General features: G+C 47.0%; 1 protein-coding gene across 1 annotated transcript in view; it reads left to right on the top strand.

Moving 5' to 3' along the window:
- The window catches only part of LOC137537151 (uncharacterized), a 226,508-nt gene that overhangs the window by 95,750 nt on the left and 105,814 nt on the right, over nt 1-24,944 (top strand). The window contains exon 5 of the mRNA XM_068259275.1: nt 732-2,765. Coding sequence (XP_068115376.1) covers nt 732-2,765 — 2,034 coding nt within the window. The remainder of the gene's footprint in view (nt 1-731; nt 2,766-24,944) is intronic.

Raw genomic sequence — 24,944 nt, 5'->3', positions numbered from 1 at the left:
GCCTCCTGCTTATGCACCCCTCAACCCATATACACAGGTGCTGGGACTGTACTGCACTGGCCTTTACTGCACCCCATTTGGGATATTGGCCGTGTTGTTTGGCCTCACTCTCCCTGATCTCCGCACACTGTAATCTTGGATTGCAGGGTACTTTTACTTAGTTACATAGTTATTTTGGTTGAAAAAAGACATACGTCCATCGAGTTCAACCAGTATAAAGTACAACACCAGCCTGCTCCCTCACATATCCCTCACATATCCCTGTTGATCCAGAGGAAGGCGAAAAAACCCTTACAAGACATGGTCCAATTAGCCCCAAAAGGGAAATATTCCTTCCCGACTCCAGATGGCAATCAGATAAAATCCCTGGATCAACATCATTAGGCATTACCTAGTAATTTAGAGTAAACAATTTTTTCCCCAACTAGAGTGGATATAGCTGCAGCCCCGCCCCCTTGTCATAGCCTCTGAAGAAGAGCTTGTGTGTGAAACTGCCGTCAGGCTCCCAGCAACCAGCACCCACCATTACCCACCCCCGCACCGGTACGTGTTTAGTCTCTTCTTATGGACCGTGAAGTGATGATGTAACACACAGCCTACTTGTTTGCTCATTGCCAAATAAAGGGAGCTGTACAGCAGTGCCGACCATCCTCTTTCCTTTCCCCCCTAATGATAATTGTTCCTCCCTCAGAATTCTCTAACAGGAAGTGATGATGTTTCTCTATTTGCAGGGAGGAGTCCCGGCATCAGGAACCTCTCAGAGATTCGTCTCTCTGTATCCAAAGACTGTACAACGGATGATGATGTTACTGGACAAGAGTCTCCTGCAGATATCCTGGCTACCCCAAATATTCCCCCAGACTCCTCTCACCTGTCTAACCCTAAGGGGCCTCATACCAGGCACAGCTCTGCCCCTGCTGGAGGGTCTTATACCTGTTCAACGTGTGGGAAATGTTTTGTTCAAAAATCATATCTTGTCACTCATGAGAGATCTCACACTGGTAAGAAGCCCTATTCATGTGCTGAGTGTGGGAAATGTTTTGATTGGAAATCAAGTCTTGTTAGACATGAGCGATCTCACACTGGCGAGAAGCCCTATTCATGTGCTGAGTGTGGGAAAGGGTTTGGTTGTAAATCCCATCTTGTCAGACATGAGAGATCTCACACTGGCGAGAAGCCCTATTCATGTGCTGAGTGTGAGAAATGTTTCAGTTGTAAATACCATCTTGATAGACACAAGAGATTTCACAGTGCTGAGAAACCATACTCATGTGTTGAGTGTGGGAAATGTTTTGGGAGTAAATTACAGCTTGTCAGTCATGAGAGAACCCACACTGGTGAGAAGCCTTATTCATGTGCTGAGTGTGGGAAATGTTTTGTTCGGAAATCATGTCTTGTTAGACATGAGAGATATCACACTGGTGAGAAGCCCTATTCATGTGCTGAGTGTGGGAAATGTTTTGGGTGTAGGTCCCATCTTGTCATACATGAGAGATCTCACACTGGTGAAAAGCCTTATTCATGTGATGAGTGTGGGAAATGTTTTGTGTGTAAATCACAGCTTGTCAGTCATGTGAGAACCCACACTGGTGAAAATCCTTATCCATGCGCTGAGTGTGGGAAATGTTTTGGGCGTAAATCAGAGCTTGTCGTACATAAAAGATCTCACACTGGTGAGAAGCCTTATTCATGTACTGCGTGTGGAAAATGTTTTGTTCGGAAATCAAGTCTTGTCATGCATAAGAGATCTCACACTGGTGAGAAGCCCTATTCATGTTCTGAGTGTGGGAAATGTTTTCTTCAGAAATCAGGTCTTATCATACATGAGAGAGCTCACACTGGTGAGAAGCCCTATTCATGTGCTAAGTGTGGGAAATGTTTTCTTCAGAAATCAGGTCTTATCATACATGAGAGATCTCACACTGGTGAGAAGCCCTATTCATGTGCTAAGTGTGCGAAATGTTATGGGTGTAAATCCGATCTTGATAGACATATGAATTCTCACACTGGTGAGAAACCATACTCATGCTCTGAGTGTGGGAAATGTTTTGCGGGTAAATCTTATCTAGTCAAACATGAGAGATCTCACACTAATGGAAAATCCTTTTCATGTTCTGAATGTGGGAAATGTTTTTGGAGTAAATCTCATCTTGTTGGACATGAGAGATCTCATACTGGCGAGAAGCCCTTTTTATGTGCTGAGTGTGGGAAATGTTTTTTTCGGAGTTCACATCTTGTCATCCATAAGAGATTTCATACTGGTGAAAAGCCTTATTCATGTGGTGAGTGTGGGAAATGTTTCGGGTGTAAAAATTATCTTGATAGGCATATGAGATCTCATACTGGTGAGAAACCCTACTCATGTGCAGAGTGTGAGAAATGTTTTGGGAGAAAATCTGCTCTTATTTTACATGAGAGATGTCATACTAGTGAGAAGCCCTATTCATGTGCTAAATGTGGAAAATGTTTTGGATATAAAGAAAGCCTTGTATACCATGAGAGATCTCACACTGGCGAAAAGCCATATTCATGTACTGAGTGTGGGAAAGGATTTACTTGTCAATCAAGCCTTGTGAGGCATGTGAGATATCACACTGGTGAGAAGCCACATTCATGTGCTGAGTGTGGGAAAAGATTTGTAGAGAAAACAGCGCTTGCCATACACGCAAGATCTCACACTGATGAGAAGCCACATTCATGCGCTGAGTGTGGGAAATGTTTTGGGCATAAAAAATACCTTACCAGACATAAGAGAACTCACACTGGTGAGTAGCTCTATGCATGTGCTGGGAGTGGGAAATGCTGGGGAATAAACCATAATTTGTCATTCATAAGAGATCTCACACTGGTGAGAAGCGCTATTCATGTGCTGAGTGTGGGAAATGTTTTGGGAATAAATTACGTTTTTTTAAGGATTTGTGTACAGTGTTTTTTTCCATAATAAGTTTTTATGCAAAAGGGTCAACAAATTACAAATTTGGACACAAAGGAGAGAACACCAAGAGCCCAATATAGTGTAGTATGTACTGGTAATGTGTAATTGGAAGAGTAATAATATGAATTTAATACTCACAAACCAGGGTTACCAATTAGGCAACCACTGTCAAAGCAGGTGGGGAGATTGTCCTGACCCCACTTAGGATTATTATTATTATTATTATTATTGATTTATAAAGCGCCAACATATTCCGTGACGCTGTACAAAGTAAGAAACAAACATGGGGTACATAAAAATACAGACAATGGTGTACACCAAAATACAAGATACATAATTAGTGACTAAATACAAAGAATGATACAAAATACAGAAGTGGTAATGACTGTGATAAAAGTAACATGATGAATAAAATGTATTATGGTTACCAAGACACAAAAGGGGGAGAGAGCCCTGCCCTTGCGAGCTTACAATCTAAAGGGAATGGGGGGGGGGGGGGAACATGAGGAGGGGTAGTATGCAGCAAATAGAGGCTGTGTGTTTTAGGATACCTAGTAGGAGTGCAATTTGGTCTTAGGACAAAGGGAAGTGGCCTAAGGTAGCGCATATGCTTGTCGGAACAAATGTGTTTTTAGAGAGCGTTTAAAGCTAACAAAGGTTGGTGAGTGACGGATGTGTTGTGGGAGGGCATTCCAGAGGAGGGGTGAAGCGTGTGCGAAGTCTTGTAAAGAGGAGGACAACAGAAGATCATGTGCCGATCTGAGATTGCGATTGGGTTTGTATCTGGAAATTAGTGAGGATATGTATCGGGGAGAGAGATTGTGGAGAGCTCTGTAGGTTAGGGCTAGGAGTTTGAACTGAATCCTCTGGTTAATTAGCAGCCAGTGAAGAGCTTGACAGAGAGGGTCAGCAGAGGAAGATCAAGAAGAAAGATGAATGAGACGAGCAGCTGAGTTCAGTACCGACTGGAGCGGGGCAAGTCTGTTAGAAGGTAGTCCACACAGTAGTATGTTGCAGTAAGAGCATGTATTAACATTTTAGTTGTGTCTTGAGTGAGAAAAGGACGGATGCAAGATATGTTTTTGAGTTGGAGATGGCAGGAGCTGGTTATGGAGTGAACATGAGGAATAAAAGAGAGAGATGAGTGGAATATTACCCCCAACCACCGAGCTTTGGGAACTGAAGTTATTGGAGTGTTATTAACCTCTTGACGACCAGCTAACGCCGATTGGCGTAAACTGGTCGTCTGCGAGTTACCATGGAAACGGCCGCTCTATCGAGCGGCCTTTCCATGTCAGTTCACGGAGGGTGTCTCCGTGAACAGCCGGAGAGCCGCCGATCGCAGCTCTCCGGCAAAATGTAAACAGGCGGGGAAGAAATCCCCGCTGTTTACATCATACGGCGCTGCTGCGCAGCAGCGCCGTAAGGCAGATCGGCGATCCCCGGCCTCTGATTGGGCTGAAGCCTATCCTTCAATGCGCAGGACGGAACTCCGTCCTGCGCATTACGGAGAGAGGGAGGGAGGGAGGTAAGGAGCGTGAGGGCAGAAATGGCTGCGGAGGGGGGCTTTGAGAAGCCCCCCCCCCCCCCGCAAAACGCAGATGGCCGGCGGCGATCAGACCCCCCCCAGCAGGACATCCCCCTAGTGGGGAAAAAAGGGGGGTAGTCTGATCGCCCTGCTGGACTCCTGATCGGTGCTGCGGGCTGTAGAGCCCACACAGCACCGATCAGTGTAAAATCCACTGGTCGGCAAGTGGTTAACATTTATTGTTACTTCAGGCAGGGAGGTGGACAGAGAGAATGGAAAAATTATTAATTCTGTTTTACTCATATTAAGTTTTAGGAAGCGAGAGGACATGAAGGAGGATATAGCAGACAAGCAGTCAGGAACACGTTTCAGGAGGGAGTTAAGGTCTGGGGCAGAGAGGTACAGTTGTGTATCGTCTGCATAGAGGTGGTATTGAAACCCGAATGAGTTGATTAAGTCACCAAGACCGTGCATGTAGATGGAAAAGAGGAGGGGACCAAGGACAGAGCCTTGGGGAACCCCGACAGACAAAGCATGAGGAGAAGAGATCTGATCTGAGTAGGAGACTGCGAAGGACCTTTCAGAGAGGTAGGAAAATAACCATGTGAGAGCAAGGATCTTTATTCCTACATTTGAAAGTATTTGTTGGAGTAAGGTGTGGTCGACAGTATCAAATGCTGATGACAGGTCAAGAAGGATGAGTATGGAAAATTGACCTTTGGATTTGGCTGTAAGAAGGTCATTGGCCACTTTGGTAAGGGCTGTTTCCGTGGAGTGGTTAGAGCGAAAGCCAGACTGGAACTGATCAAGTAGGGAGTTTGCAGATAAATAATGGCTTAATTCTGCATGTATATGGCATTTAAGTAGTTTGGATGCAAATGGGAGAAGTGACACTGGGTGGTAGTTGGCAAGTGTGGTAGGATCTAGAGATGGTTTTTTAAGTAGTGGTGTCACAACAGCTTTGTTGAGTGGGGACGGAAAGATGCCAGTGGAGAGGGACAGGTTAAATAGCGTTGTTAGTGCAGGCAAGAGAGATGAGGATAGCTGCGGAATGAAATGGGAGGGAATAGGATCCAAAGAACAGGTGGTTAGATTAGCTTTGGCAATTATAGAGGAGAGAGAGTGTTCGAAGAGTGGAGAGAAGTCAGTTAGAGGGCAGTCAATGAGAGGTGTGGAGGTGGGACTTGAGGACTGCAAGGAGAATTCACTTTGGATTTTGTCCATTTTATCAGTGAAGTATGTTGCAAATTCTTCAGCTGAATTCTTCAGCAAAATGAAGGAGGAGGGGGATGGAGAACGGAGTTGAAGGTGCTGAACAAGCGTTTTGGATTGTGTAAATGGGCGGATTAAAAAGTCGTTCTCTGTAGTAGAAGAAGGAAGGGTACAACCCTCCACCAAGGGTGGACTTGATGTAGATAATAGGATAACAGAGGCGCCAACAGGATGAAAAAACACTAAAATAACTTTAAAACCCACACACACACACTATTTCCAACCCATTTTGCTGAAGTTTCCCTCATTTTGCCATTTTTTTCAGGCCTACAAAGCAGGCATGCTCGGGTCCCCATTGACTTCCATTAGGCTCGGTGTTCGGTCGAATATCCCGAACATCTGGACCATGTTCGGCCGAGCCGACCCGAGCCTGAATATCTTGGTGTATTCGATCAACACTAGTCACTTCCTGTCTGAGTCAGGACTGAGTCATCCACTTATATACCTGATATTTAACTCTTTCAGGCAGAGAAAGAAAAAAAGGAACACCGCATAGTTATTTGTGTGCTAGGCACTGTACATACACATGTCTATCTCATCATGTCATATGTCACTTTGGGTATCCTTTAAATTATGGGCAACCAAAGCTCTACTTTTTTAAGGTCCTTAGTTGAAAAGAACCATTGTAGAGATAGTTTTCTTATATAAGTTTGTACGTCTACTAGTGTATCATAAATGTTGGTTTTACTGCTGGTGCAGACTTGAAGAGAGTCTTTTAGAAGATTTCTGACGCCTTCTGATTTTGCTTTTATAATGTAAACCAAGTCCAATTTTAAGATATGGATATATATTTTTTATATAATTTTCCAGTCCCCTAATATTTATTATGTTTTGTTATCTAACCTTTGCTTGTTCTAGCATTTTGACTGTTGCTGTTTGTACAACACTGCCAATTGGTTATAAATGGTTAGAAGCCCTTATGCACCCATCTTCTATAATATGCTTGTATATTAGGGCGACCCCCATAAATAATTAATATAAATTTTACACAAGATCCAATTTTCAACCCAAAATTTTCAAGTATTGAATCCTGCAACATAAATTTATTTTAAACTTTCACTTCCTCTGCCAAAGCTGCAGCTCAAATATTGATATACTGCACATTTAGACTCATGGGAGCCAGTCATTTGCATATTGATGACATGGCACTCTAAAACCTAGCCCATGGTTTTTAACCTTAACCCTGATTGGCTCTCAATCCTGATTGGTCCCTTCTAACCTCAACCCTGATTAGTCCTTTAAAAAAAAAACTTTTTCTAATTGAACAGGAAATTATGTATTTAACTGTCTTGCAAACACCATTGTAACTCTTTGCCTGTCGAAAGGAGGACTTGGTCTCCTGAAACGCGTTGCAATATATTTTAAGAAACCTCAATCAACACTATACGGCAACCGCCATCTCTTCTTTCCTACACGCATTGCTGCATTACAATTTGACCACCACTCCAACTGCCCGTGAACTGCCTTTGCAAGACTCATGGAGCAGCGTGGAGCTTTGCTTGTAGATTCCTTAATCCTGAAGCTGATGCTTTGAGATCCACCACAATCTGTTTGTGCAACCGCATATAGCGGACTTGCACACAGACCTCAGAGCCGCTCGCTGCCTGCCAATGACCATGCGAGTGAAGGAGGAATCCAGCTGCCTTTGTGCCTGATCCCTGGCTAGAGGGATGAAAGCCGACACTGGCTACTCCTGTACAGGTTCGCCAGCAACTTCTAGAGGTGAGATTATTCTGAACTCACCCAATCTACTGCTGTACTGTTCCCCTGAGTGCACTCTGCCTCTTCTTGTCTCAAACATAGTTGGGAGCTATCTATGTCCTTGATGAGTGCCAATAGAGAAATCAAACTGGGAAGAGAGAAATACAGCAGCTTTCGGTAGGAAGTCGGGGGCACCCGTAGTATCACAAACTGTATTGTATGCTGGATAGCAATGGACAAAGTACCAGTATTCCTACCTTAGAGAAGTGACACGCGCACTCAAGGTTGTGGGGAAAGCTTCTCAAATTTTATTATGCGCACTTGACTTCAATAGGTGTGCCATGAAAGTAAACAATGATTTTTAGGACAACCACGTTTATAATACATATAAAAAGAACAATCTTCAGCATAGAACACAATGGTCTTGATTAATTAAGAGAAATGACATGCCTTATCAGAGTTAACATGCCTTATCAGAGTTAATATGTCTTATTAGAGTAGCATAGCGAGCGCTACAAACTTATGCCTGCTAATTGGCAATGACGAAATCTCCACTCGTCCTGCCCTGAGCCCCTGCGGGTCCAATCACTTTAAAAGACATTAACCTTTTACTTTGATAGGCCTGTCACTTGACAGGAAACTTGACAGGCAGCCTATTGGGCCAATCAAAGTGCAGGGATAATGTCTTTTAAAGTGATTAGACCCGCAGGGGCTCAGGGCAGGACAAGTGGAGCTCTTGCCATTGCCAATTAGCAGGCATAAGTTCATAGTGCTCGCTATGCTACTCTGATAAGGAGTGTTAACTCTGATAAGGGGTGTAAACTCTGATAAGGCATGCTATTTGTCTTAGTGAATCAAGCCCAGTATATGTAATGTCATCTACGTAAAAACACAGTATAAAACTACATGAAGCAATTTAGAACAATGTAATATAATACAAGTATATAAGATACGATTTAAAATATGGTTATATGCCCTTAAGGGAGGAAGCCAAACACGTGCCCTTATGGGAGATGGCCATACATGTCTGCAGATGTCTTCATTCACGTGGATTTACAGATACGGGAGGATTGTGGTGGGAAGTAAAAAAGTGAATAATGCAGCCAGCATTCATTTGGACTCATGTATAGAGATAGTTCAAAGGTAGGTAATAAAACATATTTGGCATCAGTACAGAGCATACATATATTTCAAATGGAGAATAGTGCATACTGTGACAGTAATAAATCACATCTCTGTGGACATTCAGAAATATAAGTGTATGCATACATATACACAGTGGCGTCGCTAGCCCCAAAGATCAGTGACACGTGCCCCGGTTCTATACTGGGAATCCCAAGATGTCCCCCAGGCAGAGTCAGCTGTGGAGCCTCAACGGTGGGCATGCTGGGAGCTGTGGTGCATCAATTGGATGTATACTAGGTGCTGTGGTGCCTCTAAGTGGGCATACTGGGTGCTGTGGTGCCATGCTGTGCACTGTGATGGCTTTATGGGGCATGCAGGGAGCTGTGCATCTTCTATGGGGGCATGCTGGAAGTTGTGGTGCTTCAATGGGAGGCCCGTGGGAGTATGGGAGGAGGTCCACTAGAAGGTCTGGGAATGCTATTGGGGAGCTGGCAGATAACCTGGCGGCAGGCCACCCTGGCCAGAAGAAAGCCAAACTAGAAGTCAAGTAACTCTGCCTAGTTATGTTTAAGTGACACTGCCTATTTTTGTGATATGCAGCAATTTTTGCAAATTTTATTTTTTTAATTAACCGAGAGGGGGTTTCATCCAACATTTTGCTGGGCAGGCCTATTGAGACCGCTGTTAAGGTCATGTAAATTCGGCTCTGCCCATGACCACACCCACATTCTGGTGCATGGCCACACCCATTTTCCATCTGGAATTGCCCAAAGTGCCTCGAATATCTTAGGATCCTAGCAACACCCCTCATATACATCTTTTACATACATATATACGAATGCATATATATATATATATATATATATATATATATATATATATATATATATATATATAATTACATATATACATTCATGCACCCATCTCTGTACAGTATCAGGGAAGGAGGATCCTGATCTGGTGATGAGTGGTGGTGAGGGCAGCCAGGCTTTGTTTCCACCATATTGGTGAAGACTAGGCGAGACTGGAGGACTGCAGGGTGCAGTGAGAGGCAGTGATAAGGGTGGCAGGTGGGTGAGCCGCTTACCTGGAGTCAGAGAGAGTAGTTCTGAGCCCCGTGGTTGTGGTAGCAAACAAGCTAGAACAAGTGGAACACAAAAAACGGACAAAAATGTTCCCTACCCAGAGGACACCAGACAATTACATCCCAATAGATCAGAACTAAACCAACTCCTTGATAAAGCGACAGACAAAAACTCCAGAGGGTCATTAGATCAGCAGAGAGAATCTTCGGGAAACCCCTCCCTCCACTTGACCTACTCTACAACTCGAGACTGCGGACTAGAGCGCTGAAGATAGCCAAGGAACCCTCTCATCCTGGCCATTGCTACTTCAGTCGCCTGCGTTCAGGGCGTAGATTTTGGGTCATCCCCACCAGGACCACGAGGCACAGGAACTCTTTTTTGCCCTTCTGCAGTCAACCTCCTGAACTTCACCCACGTTCCACCTCCACCCCCTTCTTCTTAGGTTCACAGACTGGCCCTGTCACAGACATTCTGTCTGCTTGGAACTTATGGCATTAGCTACCCTCATAGACTGTCATCACTATCTGTAGTATCTTGTTAAATGCTTTATCTTATATGTCTCTTGTATATTGCACTATTGTCATGTCCTTGTAGATGCTGAGCTCTGTATGTGCCAAACCCAATTCCAGGCATGATCCTGCCATGTTTGGCTAAATAAAGAATTCTGATTCTAAAACCAGTGAATGGGAGTTTAACAAAAACAAAATCCTTTTAAAAAAAAAGAGGGGACGTGAAAAAAAATATTGAAAAAAAATCAGAGACATAAACAGAGACCTAAGAGAGAATTCTCACGATAAAAGTAATATGGAAAAATAAATCAATACATTACAAAATGAAAGATCAAGAAATGATTGAATGATATTAAACCGTTCTGGGAAGCAGTTAGAAAATATATAGAAACCATCTCTGGCCTGAGACCACCAGAGGTCACAGGATTCTACCTTATACCTGCCAATTCGTGGAGTATAAGGAGTAATAAGAAATCTATGATAAAGCATCTGATAAATGCAGCAGAAATACTGATTGGCAGATATTGGAAGGCCACACAAACTCCAATATTGAAAAAATGGTTTGGTGAGGCAGCCCATATATTTAGAACAGAGCAGCTGACGCAGGAAAAAAAAAGGGGGGGGGACAACAACAACTAGTAGAAACATGGAGGGCATAGTGAGTGGGGAATCAGTAATGGGTACATGGGCTTTCGCAAAGGACTATGTATAGAGCACCATTGCCTGGCGCTCGATGGATGCTCTGTTTCAGTGTCCCCCAAGGGTGTCCTTTTGTCTTGCTCGGGGGGGGGGGGGGGGGGGGGTGAGAGAGAAACTTTTGTTTTTTTATTGTTTTTTCTTTTTCTCTCTTCCTCCCCCACTCTTCAATGGTTACTATGGGAAGTAAAGGGATGTCATGGAGGGATGAAGGTCTCCATTAAGTGGCAAATGGGGGAGGATGAGAAACTGGGTTAGTGTGAAGGAGAGACATATAGGTTGATTGAAAGATTGTATAAGGTGTTTCAGGAGGGATGCCCTGCTGCAAAATGAGTACCAGGTTACGGGCCAGGGTCTGATATAAATAGGGATATTGTAAGGCTTGACAGGTTATGTCCCCAATCAGTCTCTATGCCCCAATCTAGTGCCACGGCTCTGAGTCCGGCCCCCGGTCTTTACCTATAGACAAGCCCCCATGTGAACAGGACACTTTATTTGTCTCCTGACTATAGTTTCCCCCAAGTCTTAATGTGCAAGGCATACAGACTGAAGTCGAGAGGACAATAACCCGCCAGAACCCCACTGAGGAAAGTATAGCACGGTTCAATAGTTCATAAATATCACACAGGACTAGTACCTTGATTTAGGAGGATGAGGCCCTCAGCGTTGATTGTCAATAATGACAAATGGTTTAGGAATTATTGAAATGAGCTTTGGATGATCCCAGCAGCATGTGAGAGAGTTCATGCAAGGTCAGCATGCAAGATTATCCAAGCAACAGGCAAGGGTAAGTCCAGGTATAAACTAGAGTGTCCAGTAAACAAGCAAGGGTCGGACCAGGCAGCAGACAAGAGTATCCAGGTAACAAGCAGAGGTCAGTCCAGGCAGCAGGGTAGAGTATCCAGGTAACAAGCACAGGTCGGTCCACACAGCAGGCAAGAGTATCCAGGTAACAAGCAGAGGTCAATCCAGGCAGCAGGCAAGAGTATCCAGGTAACAAGCAGAGGTCGATCCAGGCAGCAGGCAAGAGTATCCAGGTAACAAGCAAGGGTTAGTAACAGCAGACAAGAATGGTCAAATACAAGCCAAGGTCAAATTCCAGTAATACAGATAATGTGAATGCGAACCCAGCAACTAGCCACAGCTATGCTTATCACGGGCGATGACTGGGAGTACTCTGCATGTTTAAATACAACTTTCATCCATTCAGTGGCTGGCAATACTCTGTGCATCCAATCACACAGCTGACACTGCGCTGTCAGCTGACCGCAGTCAGCTGACTATTGATTACATCTGCGGAGGGTGTACTGGGAACGCGCCCTCCGCCTATCAGCATTCCAGCAGCTGCGTCATCAGCGTGGAACAAGCGCCAAGACCTGGAAGCAACGGATTCCGCCTGGGTCTCGGCGAAAACATTGCCATTAACAGGCGGGTTCCTTATAGATATATTGACTATTATGAGTAACAGGGGTTAACCTTCCTCTTTCTTGACTTGTATTTGTGTTTTTGTATATAAAAGGAAAATGTTTTTCATAAATAAAGATTCTATTAAAAGAAAAAAGAAATGATTGAATGATTTGCCATTTAATTTGATCATGTTGTTTGATCCATAATGAACCTGCAGGTCATCATCTTTACTGCTGGCAGACAAGAAAAAAACTAGACAGCACCAGCTGCCATTATCTATAACCACACCCCCTAACAGTACAGATGCACAGAAGGAGTTACTGCTTGGGTGGGAGATACTTCCCCGTTGATCTATTTGAGAAAAAGGAAGACCAGGCAGAGAGGAGCCCAAGAGATAAATAATTAAAATGTTTAAATTATGAGGTGCCTTACCTCATAGACGACACAACTTACGGTACTGTTCAAAAGAGTTTATTAGCACAAGGCAACGCGTTTCGTGGGCTAAAAACGTCCCACTTCATCAGGCCAAACAATCTGTGCTTAAAAATAAGTACAGAGAAGACTCAATGTCACACCCTTAAAGGGGAACTGAAGAGAGAGGTATATGGAGGCTGTCATGTTTATTTCCTTTTAATCAATACCAGTTCCTGGCAGCCCTGCTGGTCTATTTCTCTGCAGTAGTATCTGATTAAAACCAGAAACAAGCATGCAGCTAGTCTTGTCAGATCAGACTTATAAGTCTGAACCAATGAAACACCTGATCTGCTGCATGCTTGTTCAGGGGCTATGGCTAATAGTATTAGAGGCAGAGTATCAGCAGGGCTGCCAGGCAACTGGTATTGTCTAAAAGGAAATAAACATGACAGCCTCCATATACCTCTCTCTTCAGTTTCCCTTTAAATGAATAATCGGCAGTCTATTAGACCTAAATATAATTAAGTATTTATATAGGAGGTCTATTTAATTTTATTATCAGTGTTCTCCCCAGAATTTTTTTACAACTGGGTGGCATAAAAAAGTAGCCGGGTGGCATGAAAAAGTAGCCGGGTGGGGCGAGATGAGAGAATGCAGGGCTGGCGCATCTCTGCTCAACTCTGCTAACTGCAGAAGAGGAGGCGGGCGGATGACAGCCGGGTGCTCACCAAAACTAGCCGAGTGGAGCACCCGGCTAAAAGAGCCTGGGGAGAACACTGCTTATATAGATACATACATATATACATCAGCTGCTTCTCAGTTAAAAAATCCCCCTACATGTCAAACTACTTACCCCTGCATGGACACCACAAAAAACATAGTACCCCCGACAGGGGACAGCATGACCTATAGGTGACAAGAAATACAATAATAAAAATATGATTAAAACATGCCATAATAAAACATATAGTATAAAATATAGTGATAATCAGGCTTCTAATATCACATTTTAGCACCTTAATATATAAAGAATGAGGAACGGGGGCTGGAAAAACCTGATTGTCAGATGGCCAATATCTATTATCACTTTCATATATACAGAATTGCATATAAGGATGGACTACAAAAAATATAATATTTGTAATCATCAGGAAATCCAAAAGTAAAAAGCAGATACAGCCTCCTTGAATTGAGCAAGGAGAGGTATCCGTTTACCAAAAAACACACTGTAAAGGAAACAATAACGCAGGGACTAGATTGTGAGCCCCTCTGAGGGACAGTTAGTGACAATATACTCTGTACAGCACTGCGCAATATGTCGGCGGTATATAAATACTTAAATAAATAAATAAAAGCTTCCAACAGTTACCCAAAGGATGTATTTCCATTGTAATTGAATTCAGCCATTATAATGATAAAATCATGATCTTACTGAGTGCGCTTCAAGAGTAAACATCGGGCGCCTCTAATCATACCCGCCGCAAGACGCCCATATATGCACAGAGTCCCCAGGACTTCCGGGTCACGTGACATTGCGTGCGTCCGCTGCTGACGCAGACGCATAAGACGCGAATGTACACACGCTTCCAACATCACCATGCAGGCGCCATCTTGAGTATGGCGAGCGGTGATGTGTCTGACCGTGCAGCCTTTAAATTTGTGCTCCCCCGCATGTGCAGTAGGAGCCTGTGCTGCCACATTTCCTATTTAATTATGCTGCTGGCAGTAAAACACTAAATATCTCCACTTCCACATGTCCTACACTCCCCAAACTACCTCTGTGCCAAATTGCAGCCCCTGAGCCCTGCTGGTTCCCGAGTTAGGTTTCTGTAATCTACTGGGGGGAGGGGGGGGGGTGTCCTCCCTACCCTGAAAATTTGGGGAGTGTAGGAGGTTCGGCTGTGGAGATATTTGGGGTTTTACCACCAGCAGCATAATTAACTTCCCACTGAGCATGCGTGAAAGGCAATGTGGGAGGGAGCTTCCGGGCAGCATGATCAGACATGTTAAATGGGGCATCCTGTGGAGATGTAATGAGATGCGGGGGCGTGTGGTGTGCGTACGACGTCTCCATGCTACTAACAATGCGGGCAGCATCTTGGATGATGACTCTCCACCATCCTGCATGGGGCCTCTTCATTGAAGTAAATAAAGAGATTCGAAGCAAATCAAGCTATTATATAGAAACTGAAACCAAATACTATAATGGCCCTTTGAGCTACTTTGAACAAGCTCTGTATAAACTGAGGAAAGGAATAATAACATGGGCGTAGGGCCCGCGGTCACAGGGGTCGCCATGGCAACCGGGCCCGCCTCCTGGACCCCACAGGTGTTGAAATCCCCACTAGCTCCCGGAGGCAGAGCAGGATCCTGCAGTGCAGCGGAGCAGCCAGTTTCTGGTGACTGCCCCCACATACCGATTATTTTCTGGTGACTGCCCCCACATACCGATTATTTTCTGGTGACTGCCCCCACATACCGATTATTTTCTGGTGACTGCCCCCACATACCAATTATTTTCTGGTGACTGCCCCCACATAACGATTATTTTCTGGTGACTGTCCCCACATAACGATTATTTTCTGGTGAATGCCCCCACATTGCGTTTATTTTCTGGTGAATGCCCCCACATTGCGTTTATTTTCTGGTGAAAGCTCCCACATTGCGTTTATTTTCTGGTAAATGCTCCCACATTGCGTTTATTTTCTGGTGAATGCTGCGCACATAACGATTATTTTCTGGTGACTGCTCCCCATATTGCGATTATTTTCTAGTGAATGCTCCCATATAACGATTATTTTCTGGTGAATGCTCCCACATTGCGATTATTTTCTGGTGAATGCTCCCACATTGCGATTATTTTCTGGTGAATGCTGCGCACATAACAATTTTCTGGTGAATGCTGCGCACATAACTAATATTTTCTGGTGAATGCTGCGCACATAACGATTTTCTGGTGAATGCTGCGCACATAATAATTATTATCGGGTGAATGCTGCGCACATAACGATTATTTTCCTTCAGACTGGCATCTTGCTACTAATTTCCCTATTTCTTCTGGGTGCTGCGTATGTTTGCAAATTGAACGTGGCAGCCATGCTGTTGGAAAGCGGAATTGATATAGCCATGCCATGCACAGCTATGGGGATTTGGATATGTGTGTGCTGCGTAGTGGTGCTCAAATACCCCTTTTTAAAATTCGAGTTTGGTCGAATTCGAATAGTAAATTATTCGAGGTCAGTCGAATATTCGAGTCGAATAATTTTTACTATTCGATTCGACCTCGGACTTCGAGCTCACTATTCGAGTCGGTATTCGAGCTCACTATTCGAGCTGACTATTCGAAATGGCCTTAAATAGCTTCCAACACTTGTTTTGAGGGTGAATGATGCAAGAAACATCTTTTTTTCCAAGTAACAACAGCAAGTGATTATGTGGGGATGTTCCTTTAAAAAAAAATGTGGAAAGAGAAGTTGTGTCCTTAATTTTGTTCAGTAGTGTTACTGTATATACTTGTTCTTCTTCTTCTTTATCTTTCTTCTTCTTCTTCTAGATCTTCTTCTTCTATATCTTCTTCTTCTTCTTCTATATTGTCTTCTTCTTCTTCTTCATCATCTTCTTCTTCTTCTTCATCATCTTCTTCTTCTTCTTCTTCTTCTTCTTCATCATCTTCTTCTTCTTCTTCATCATCTTCTTCTTCATCTTCATCTTCTTCATCTTCTTCTTCTTCATCATCTTCATCTTCTTCATCTTCTTCTTCTTCATCTTCTTCTTCTTCTTCATCTTCTTCTTCTTCTTCTTCATCTTCTTCTTCTTCTTCTTCATCTTCTTCTTCTTCTTCTTCTTCATCTTCTTCATCATCTTCTTCATCTTCTTCTTCTTCTTCTTCATCTTCTTCTTCTTCATCTTCTTCTTCTTCATCTTTTTCATCTTCTTCTTCATCTTCTTCTTCATCTTCTTCTTCATCTTCATCTTCTCCTTCTCCTTCTTTTTCAATATCGTCTTCTTCTTCTTCACGTATTTCTCTTTTCAATTTTTTTTTTAAAGAAATGCAGCTATTTTTGAGCGTAACAAATAGCTGGTGGGCGCACGCATGTTGGAAGCGCCATTGTATGTGCTCCCTGGCAGTGGAAACACAAAGACAGCAGGAGGTAAATTCAGCAGCAGGAGGAGGATGAGTGTGTGGCAGCAGGCAGTCAATGAGGCAGGCAGCTCGCCGTGACATAATAGCCCTGGTACCTAGCGGTGATACCAGGGCTGTAAATAAACACAACAGGAGGTCCCAGACAGCGGTCGTGCAGCCCACATTGTGTCCAATACACAACTGGGACAACACAGTTTTCAACCCGGGCACCTCAGAAAAATTAAACCTTTTTTTTTTTTTTTAATGGTTTGTTTGGTTTTGGTTTTGCAACCAATATAGCTATTGTTTGACGTAATAGCTGGTGGCAGAGTGGCAGCAGAAGGTAATTCTGTGTACCCTGGCAGTGGGAAACACAGACAGACAGCAACAGCAGCAGGAGGAATGGAGGAGTAATGTGAGCAGCTATTGTTTGACGTAATAGCTGGTGGCAGAGTGGCAGCAGAAGGTAAATCATCTGTGTAGTGTACCCTGGCAGTGGGAAACACAGACAGACAGCAGCAGCAGCAGCAGCAGCAGGAGGAGGTATGGAGGAGTAGTGTGAGTGTGGCAGCAGGTAGGCAGCGTGACATAATAGCCCTGGTACCTAGCGGTGATACCAGGGCTGTAAATAAACACAACAGGAGGTCCCAGACAGCGGTCGTGCAGCCCACATTGTGTCCAATACACAACTGGGACAACACAGTTTTCAACCCGGGCACCTCAGAAAAATTAAACCTTTTTTTTTTTTTTTTTAATGGTTTGTTTGGTTTTGGTTTTGCAACCAATATAGCTATTGTTTGACGTAATAGCTGGTGGCAGAGTGGCAGCAGAAGGTGATTCTGTGTACCCTGGCAGTGGGAAACACAGACAGACAGCAACAGCAGCAGGAGGAATGGAGGAGTAATGTGAGCAGCTATTGTTTGACGTAATAGCTGGTGGCAGAGTGGCAGCAGAAGGTAAATCATCTGTGTAGTGTACCCTGGCAGTGGGAAACACAGACAGACAGCAGCAGCAGCAGCAGCAGGAGGAGGTATGGAGGAGTAGTGTGAGTGTGGCAGCAGGTAGGCAGCGTGACATAATAGCCCTGGTACCTAGCGGTGATACCAGGGCTGTAAATAAACACAACAGGAGGTCCCAGACAGCGGTCGTGCAGCCCACATTGTGTCCAATACACAACTGGGACAACACAGTTTTCAACCCGGGCACCTCAGAAAAATTAAACCTTTTTTTTTTTTTTTTAATGGTTTGTTTGGTTTTGGTTTTGCAACCAATATAGCTATTGTTTGACGTAATAGCTGGTGGCAGAGTGGCAGCAGAAGGTAATTCTGTGTACCCTGGCAGTGGGAAACACAGACAGACAGCAACAGCAGCAGGAGGAATGGAGGAGTAATGTGAGCAGCTATTGTTTGACGTAATAGCTGGTGGCAGAGTGGCAGCAGAAGGTAAATCATCTGTGTAGTGTACCCTGGCAGTGGGAAACACAGACAGACAGCAGCAGCAGCAGCAGCAGGAGGAGGTATGGAGGAGTAGTGTGAGTGTGGCAGCAGGTAGGCAGCGTGACATAATAGCCCTGGTACCTAGCGGTGATACCAGGGCTGTAAATAAACACAACAGGAGGTCCCAGACAGCGGTCGTGCAGCCCACATTGTGTCCAATACACAACTGGGACAACACAGTTTTCAACCCGGGCACCTCGGAAAAATTAAACCTTTTTTTTTTTTTTAATGGTTTGTTTGGTTTTGGTTTTGCAACCAATATAGCTATTGTTTGACGTAATAGCTGGTGGCAGAGTGGCAGCAGAAGGTAATTCTGTGTACCCTGGCAGTGGGAAACACAGACAGACAGCAACAGCAGCAGGAGGAATGGAGGAGTAATGTGAGCAGCTATTGTTTGACGTAATAGCTGGTGGCAGAGTGGCAGCAGAAGGTAAATCATCTGTGTAGTGTACCCTGGCAGTGGGAAACACAGACAGACAGCAGCAGCAGCAGCAGGAGGAGGTATGGAGGAGTAGTGTGAGTGTGGCAGCAGGTAGGCAGCGTGACATAATAGCCCTGGTACCTAGCGGTGATACCAGGGCTGTAAATAAACACAACAGGAGGTCCCAGACAGCGGTCGTGCAGCCCACATTGTGTCCAATACACAACTGGGACAACACAGTTTTCAACCCGGGCACCTCAGAAAAATTAAACCTTTTTTTTTTTTTTAGGGCTCGTTTCCACTATCGCGAATCTGCATGCGTCCAACGCATGCAGATTCGCACATGTAATGCAAGTGGATGGGCCTGTTTCCACTGTAGCGTTGTTGAGGTGCGTTTTTTTCAGCGGTAAAAAAACGCACAAAAGAGCCAACGAATTCGCCTGCGAGTGGAATGCATGCGAATCGCCGCTAATGTATTTAATAGGAAATTCGCATGCGGCTATGGTATGCGAATTTTCATGCGAATTCGCATGCGAATTCGCATAGGTACCAATGTAATTCAAACAGGCAGTGACATGGTTAATTTCGCATATACCCTCACCTATGCGAATTCGCATGCGAATTCGCGGCAAAAAACGCACAAAAATTCGCATCCGCATGCTTATTCATGGAATTTCAACAGCGGTGGAATCCAGGCGATTCTGCACCGCAATAGTGGAAACGAGCCCTCAATGGTTTGTTTGGTTTTGGTTTTGCAACCAATATAGCTATTGTTTGACGTAATAGCTGGTGGCAGAGTGGCAGCAGAAGGTAATTCTGTGTACCCTGGCAGTGGGAAACACAGACAGACAGCAGAAGGGCAGTACACAGCAGCCCACTGTAGGTGTAAAATGTGTGGCTGCAGGCGACGTATTAGTCAAAGTGAACCAGGCTGGCTTAGTGAGCAGGAGCCAGGAGGTGGTAAAGGGTGGTAAGGCACATTAACGATGGTTCCGGCAGCCAGTTCATGTCCCCCTCTCGCCGACAACAGGGGCCAGGAACTCGCCTTCCACCCACGCCTGGTTCATCTTGAGAAACGTCAGTCTGTCCACAGACTTGTGAGACAGACGTGAGCGTTTCTCGGTGACCACGCCACCAGCTGCACTGAAGCAGCGCTCGGACAGCACGCTGGAAGGGGGGCAGGACAGCACTTCCAGGGCGTACTGCGCCAGCTCGCTCCAGATCTCCATGCGCTTGACCCAATACTCCATGGGATCAACAGGGGCATCGCTGTCAAGCCCGCTGTACGACCCCATGTAGTCAGCCACCATGCGGGTCAGGCGCTGGCTGTGACCGGAGGAGGATGCTGCTGCATGCATCTCCTCTCTAGTCACTGCTGCCGGAGCCTCTACAGTCCTGTAGAGCTCGTGGCTGAGAGACAGCAGGTCTGTGGGGCGCTTGCTGCTGCTGGATGCAGGCACCTGCTGCTGCCTCTGTGCTGGCTGCTGGACAGTGGGGGTGGAAGGCTGGGGGAAGGCTTCCTCCAAGCGCTCAACAAGGGCCTGCTGCAAGCTCCTTATTTGTTGCGCTGGGTCTCCTCCTGCAGGCGGCAGGAACTGGCTCAACTTCCCCTTGAGGCGTGGGTCCAACATCATGCTGATCCAGATGTCCTCCCTCTGCTTCATCTGGATCACCCTGGGGTCCCTGCGCAGGCACGTCAGCATGTGCGCTGCCATTGGGAAGAGGCGGGCCACGTCTGCTGGCACATCGACGTCAGTGCTGTCCTCATCCTCCTCCTCTGCCGCCTCATCCTCTCTCCACCCCCGCACCAACTCAGCTGCGCTGTGCTGATCCCCCTCATCAGCAGCCAGGTCAGGGACCTCCACCAAGTCCTCCTCCTCCTCCCCCTCAGAGGTGGACTGCGCAGCTGGTTGCCGCTCCTGCTGGTCCAAGGCTGCCGCTCCCTGTTCCAGCAAAGCATCGAGGGCCCTGTTCAGCAGAGAAACCAGGGGCACCCACTCGCAGACCATAGCATGGTCCCTGCTCACCATGTTTGTGGCCTGCAGGAAGGGAGCCAGCACAAAGCACACCTGCTGCATGTGCCTCCAGTCATCATCGGGGACGATGGACGGGATGTTGCTGGTCTTGTCCCTTCTCTGAGCGGCGGAAACAGTGGCCAGGGCAAGGTACTGTTTGACAGCGCGCTTCTGTTCAACCAGACGCTCCAACATCGCCAGGGTGGAGTTCCAGCGAGTCGGAACGTCAAGGATCAGCCGATGGCGTGGCAGATCCAGCTCCTTTTGCACGTCTTCCAGGCTCGCACAGGCTGCAGCAGAGCGCCGGAAGTGACGCACAACGTTCCTTGCCGTTTCCAGCAGTTCGCCCATCCCCTGGTAGGTGCGCAAGAACTTCTGCACCACCAGGTTCAGCACGTGGGCAAGACAGGGGATGTGGGTCAGGTTTCCCCTGTCTATTGCGGCAACCAGATTGGCCCCATTGTCGGCCACCACCTCTCCGACTCTGAGGCCTCTGGGGGTCAGCCAAATCCTCTCCTGCTCCTGGAGTTTGGCCAACACATGGGTTGCCGTCAGCTTGGTCTTCCCAAGGCTGACCAAGTGCAGCAGCGCTTGGCAGTGGCGGGCCTTCACGCTGCTGCTGAGGCGGGGGGTTTGGCCAGGTGTGCCGGAGGATGGCAGAGGATCGGAGGAACCTGCTGCAGTTCCCCTGACCCTGCGGGGTGGCACCACCCACTGTGTTGCTGCTGCTGCTGTGCCCGCTGCTGCTCTCCCATCCTCACCCCCTTCCACCAAGCTGACCCAGTGGACAGTGAAGGACAGGTAGCGGCCTGTCCCGAAGCGGCTGCTCCAGGAGTCCATGGTGACGTGGACCCTTTCACCAACCGCGTGCTCCAGCCCTCGCTCCACATTGGCCATCACAAAGCGGTGCAGTGCAGGAATGGCCTTGCGGGAGAAAAAGTGTCTGCTGGGGAGCTGCCAGTCTGGGGCTGCGCAAGCAAGCAGCGCACGAATGTCGCTCCCCTCCTGCACGAGCGTGTACGGCAGGAGTTGGGAGCACATGGCCCGTGCCAGCAAGCCGTTCAGCTGCCGCACGCGACGGCTGCTGGGAGGCAGAGCCCTAACCACCCCCTGGAAGGACTCGCTCAAAAGGCTCTGGCGTGGCCTTTTGCTGGCACGGGAATCAGCAGACACAGCGGAGGAGGCCACTGAGGACTGGCTGCCAGAACAGGCCTCAGTGTCGGCGGCAGGAGTTGCAGAGGGGGGAGGAGCAGTGCGTTTCCGCACTCCTGCTGGTGCTGCTGGAGGAGCAGGAGGGCGGGTGGCTGCTGTTGCTGCTGCTGCTGCTGAAGGCTGTGCAGTGATGGGTGTGGTGCCACTGCCAGCACCAGATGCCTTCAGCCTCTGGAACTCCTCATGCTGGTGGAAATGTTTAGCCGCAAGGTGGTTGATGAGCGAGCTGGTGCTGAACTTTAAGGGGTCTGCACCTCTGCTCAACTTCCGCTGACAGTGGTTGCAAGTGGCGTACTTGCTGTACACAGTGGGCATGGTGAAAAACCGCCAGATTGGTGACAGAAACATCCCCCTACGGCATGGAAGCGCTGCTGCCTGTCTCCCTGTGGTGGTTGGGGGGGGGGGGCTTGGGTGCGGCTGGTGGTGGTACTGGCTGATGCTGCTGCTGCTGCTGCTGAGCCTGAGACACCAGCAGGCTGTGGGACGCTGCCAATGCTTGCAATGATGCGCCTCCTTGCAAGGCCCACAAGCGCATCCTCCTCCTCCTCCTCAGAGCTGCTGAGGACGACATCCCCTGGAGGTGGTGGCACCCAGTCTCTGTCTGTCACTGGGTCATCATCATCATGCCCCTCCTGAAACATGTCCTGCTGGGATGATGACCCCCCAAACTCCTCTCCTGATGCATGGATGGGACGCTTGACTGTCGCCACAGTCTTGCTGTCCAATCCCTCCTCCCCCAAAGTGCCCATCAGCATCTCCTCCTCAAAATCGCCAACAACAGCAGACAATACCCTGATGGTGCCTGGGGTAAAAAGACTGCTGAGTGACAGGTCGGCGACTGATGGTGAACTGGCCTCCTCCCCAGGCCCTGCTGGGCGGCTGCTGCGAACAGGGGTGGTGGTGGTGATGGTGAGGGTGGAGGCCTCGGATGCAGAGCTGATGGCGGGCTGCTCATCCTCCGTCATGAGTTGCACCACAGTGTCTGCATCCTTTTCCTCAATGGGACGTTTCCGACCCGGCTGGAGGAAAATGGGAGCAGGTGCTACACGCTGCTGCTGCTGTGTCTCTGCAGCGTGAGTTGCAGATGCTCCTGCTGGGCGGCGCCCAAGGCGTCCACGGCCAGTGGCTATGGGAGGAATGTTAGCCACTGACGCTGCTGCTGCTGCTGCGGAACTGTGCATGGTGGCGCGCCCGCGGCCGCGGCTTGCCACAATGCTGCTCCCTCTCCTCCTGATTCCCTTGCTGCCCTTGCCCTTGCCCAAACCGCGCTGGCTGCCACTTCCAGACATCTTCAATGTTTTGGGCGTATAGACAAAAGTTTTTTAAAAGGGCGGGTGAAAAGTGGGGTACTTTAAAGAGAACCCGAGGTGGGAATTACTTTTACTATTGGGGCACAGAGGCTGGTTGTGCGCACTAAGACCAGCCTCTGTTGCCCCATCGTGTGCCTCCATGTCCCCCCTGCTCGCCGCTATACCCCCCGCATTGCTGGCGACACGCAGCGTGTCGCCAGCTCAATGTTTACCTTGCGCTGTCAGTCAGCGCTGCTCCCCTGCCTCCTCCGCATCGGCGCACCCGCCCGTGTCCCTTCCCTCCCGCTGATAGGAGGGAAGTGACGCGGCGGGTGGCGCCGATGCGGAGGAGGCGGGGGAGCGGCGCTGACTGACAGCGCAAGGTAAACATTGAGCTGGCGACACAGCCAGCAATGCGGGGGGTATAGCGGCGAGCAGGGGGGACATGGAGGCACACGATGGGGCAACAGAGGCTGGTCTTAGTGCGCACAACCAGCCTCTGTGCCCCAATAGTAAAAGTAATTCCCACCTCGGGTTCTCTTTAATGGAGTGGGTTGGTTGGTGAGGTGACTGAGTGAGTGTCCCCTAGTACAGTAAGTAAGTAGTAACAGTCAGGAAGTACAACTAGCAGTTACAATAATCAGTAGTAATCACAAGTAAATTTAGTGTGTGTACACTCAGACAGTGAGTGCACGCACGCAGGAGCTAGTAGCCTATGAACACAGTGACTGAGTGTCCTAGACTCCTAGTACAGTAAGAGTAAGTAGTAACAGTAAGTACAACTAACTAATTACGATAATCAATCAGCGATCAGAAGGAAATAGAGTGTGTGTTGTGTGTGTACACTCAGACAGTGAGTGCACGCACGCAGGAGCTAGTAGCCTATGAACACAGTGACTGAGTGTCCTAGACTCCTAGTACAGTAAGAGTAAGTAGTAACAGTAAGTAGAACTAACTAATTACAATAATCAATCAGCGATCAGAAGGAAATGGAGTGTGGGTGGTGTGTGTACACTCAGACAGTGAGTGCACGCACGCAGGAGCTAGTAGCCTATGGACAGTGACTGAGTGTCCTAGACTCCTAGTACAGTAAGAGTAAGTAGTAACAGTAAGTAGAACTAACTAATTACAATAATCAATCAGCGATCAGAAGGAAATGGAGTGTGGGTGTGTGTACACTCAGACAGTGAGTGCACGCACGCAGGAGCTAGTAGCCTATGAACACAGTGACTGAGTGTCCTAGACTCCTAGTACAGTAAGAGTAAGTAGTAACAGTAAGTAGAACTAACTAATTACAATAATCAATCAGCGATCAGAAGGAAATGGAGTGTGGGTGTGTGTACACTCAGACAGTGAGTGCACGCACGCAGGAGCTAGTAGCCTATGAACACAGTGACTGAGTGTCCTAGACTCCTAGTACAGTAAGAGTAAGTAGTAACAGTAAGTACAACTAACTAATTACGATAATCAATCAGCGATCAGAAGGAAATAGAGTGTGTGTTGTGTGTGTACACTCAGACAGTGAGTGCACGCACGCAGGAGCTAGTAGCCTATGAACACAGTGACTGAGTGTCCTAGACTCCTAGTACAGTAAGAGTAAGTAGTAACAGTAAGTAGAACTAACTAATTACAATAATCAATCAGCGATCAGAAGGAAATAGAGTGTGGGTGGTGTGTGTACACTCAGACAGTGAGTGCACGCACGCAGGAGCTAGT

The sequence above is a fragment of the Hyperolius riggenbachi genome, chromosome 10 (genome assembly GCF_040937935.1).
Source record: "Hyperolius riggenbachi isolate aHypRig1 chromosome 10, aHypRig1.pri, whole genome shotgun sequence".
Lineage (NCBI taxonomy): Eukaryota > Metazoa > Chordata > Amphibia > Anura > Hyperoliidae > Hyperolius > Hyperolius riggenbachi.
The sequence above is the reverse complement of the archived record's forward strand: the minus strand, read 5'-3'. Positions and strand labels throughout refer to the sequence as shown.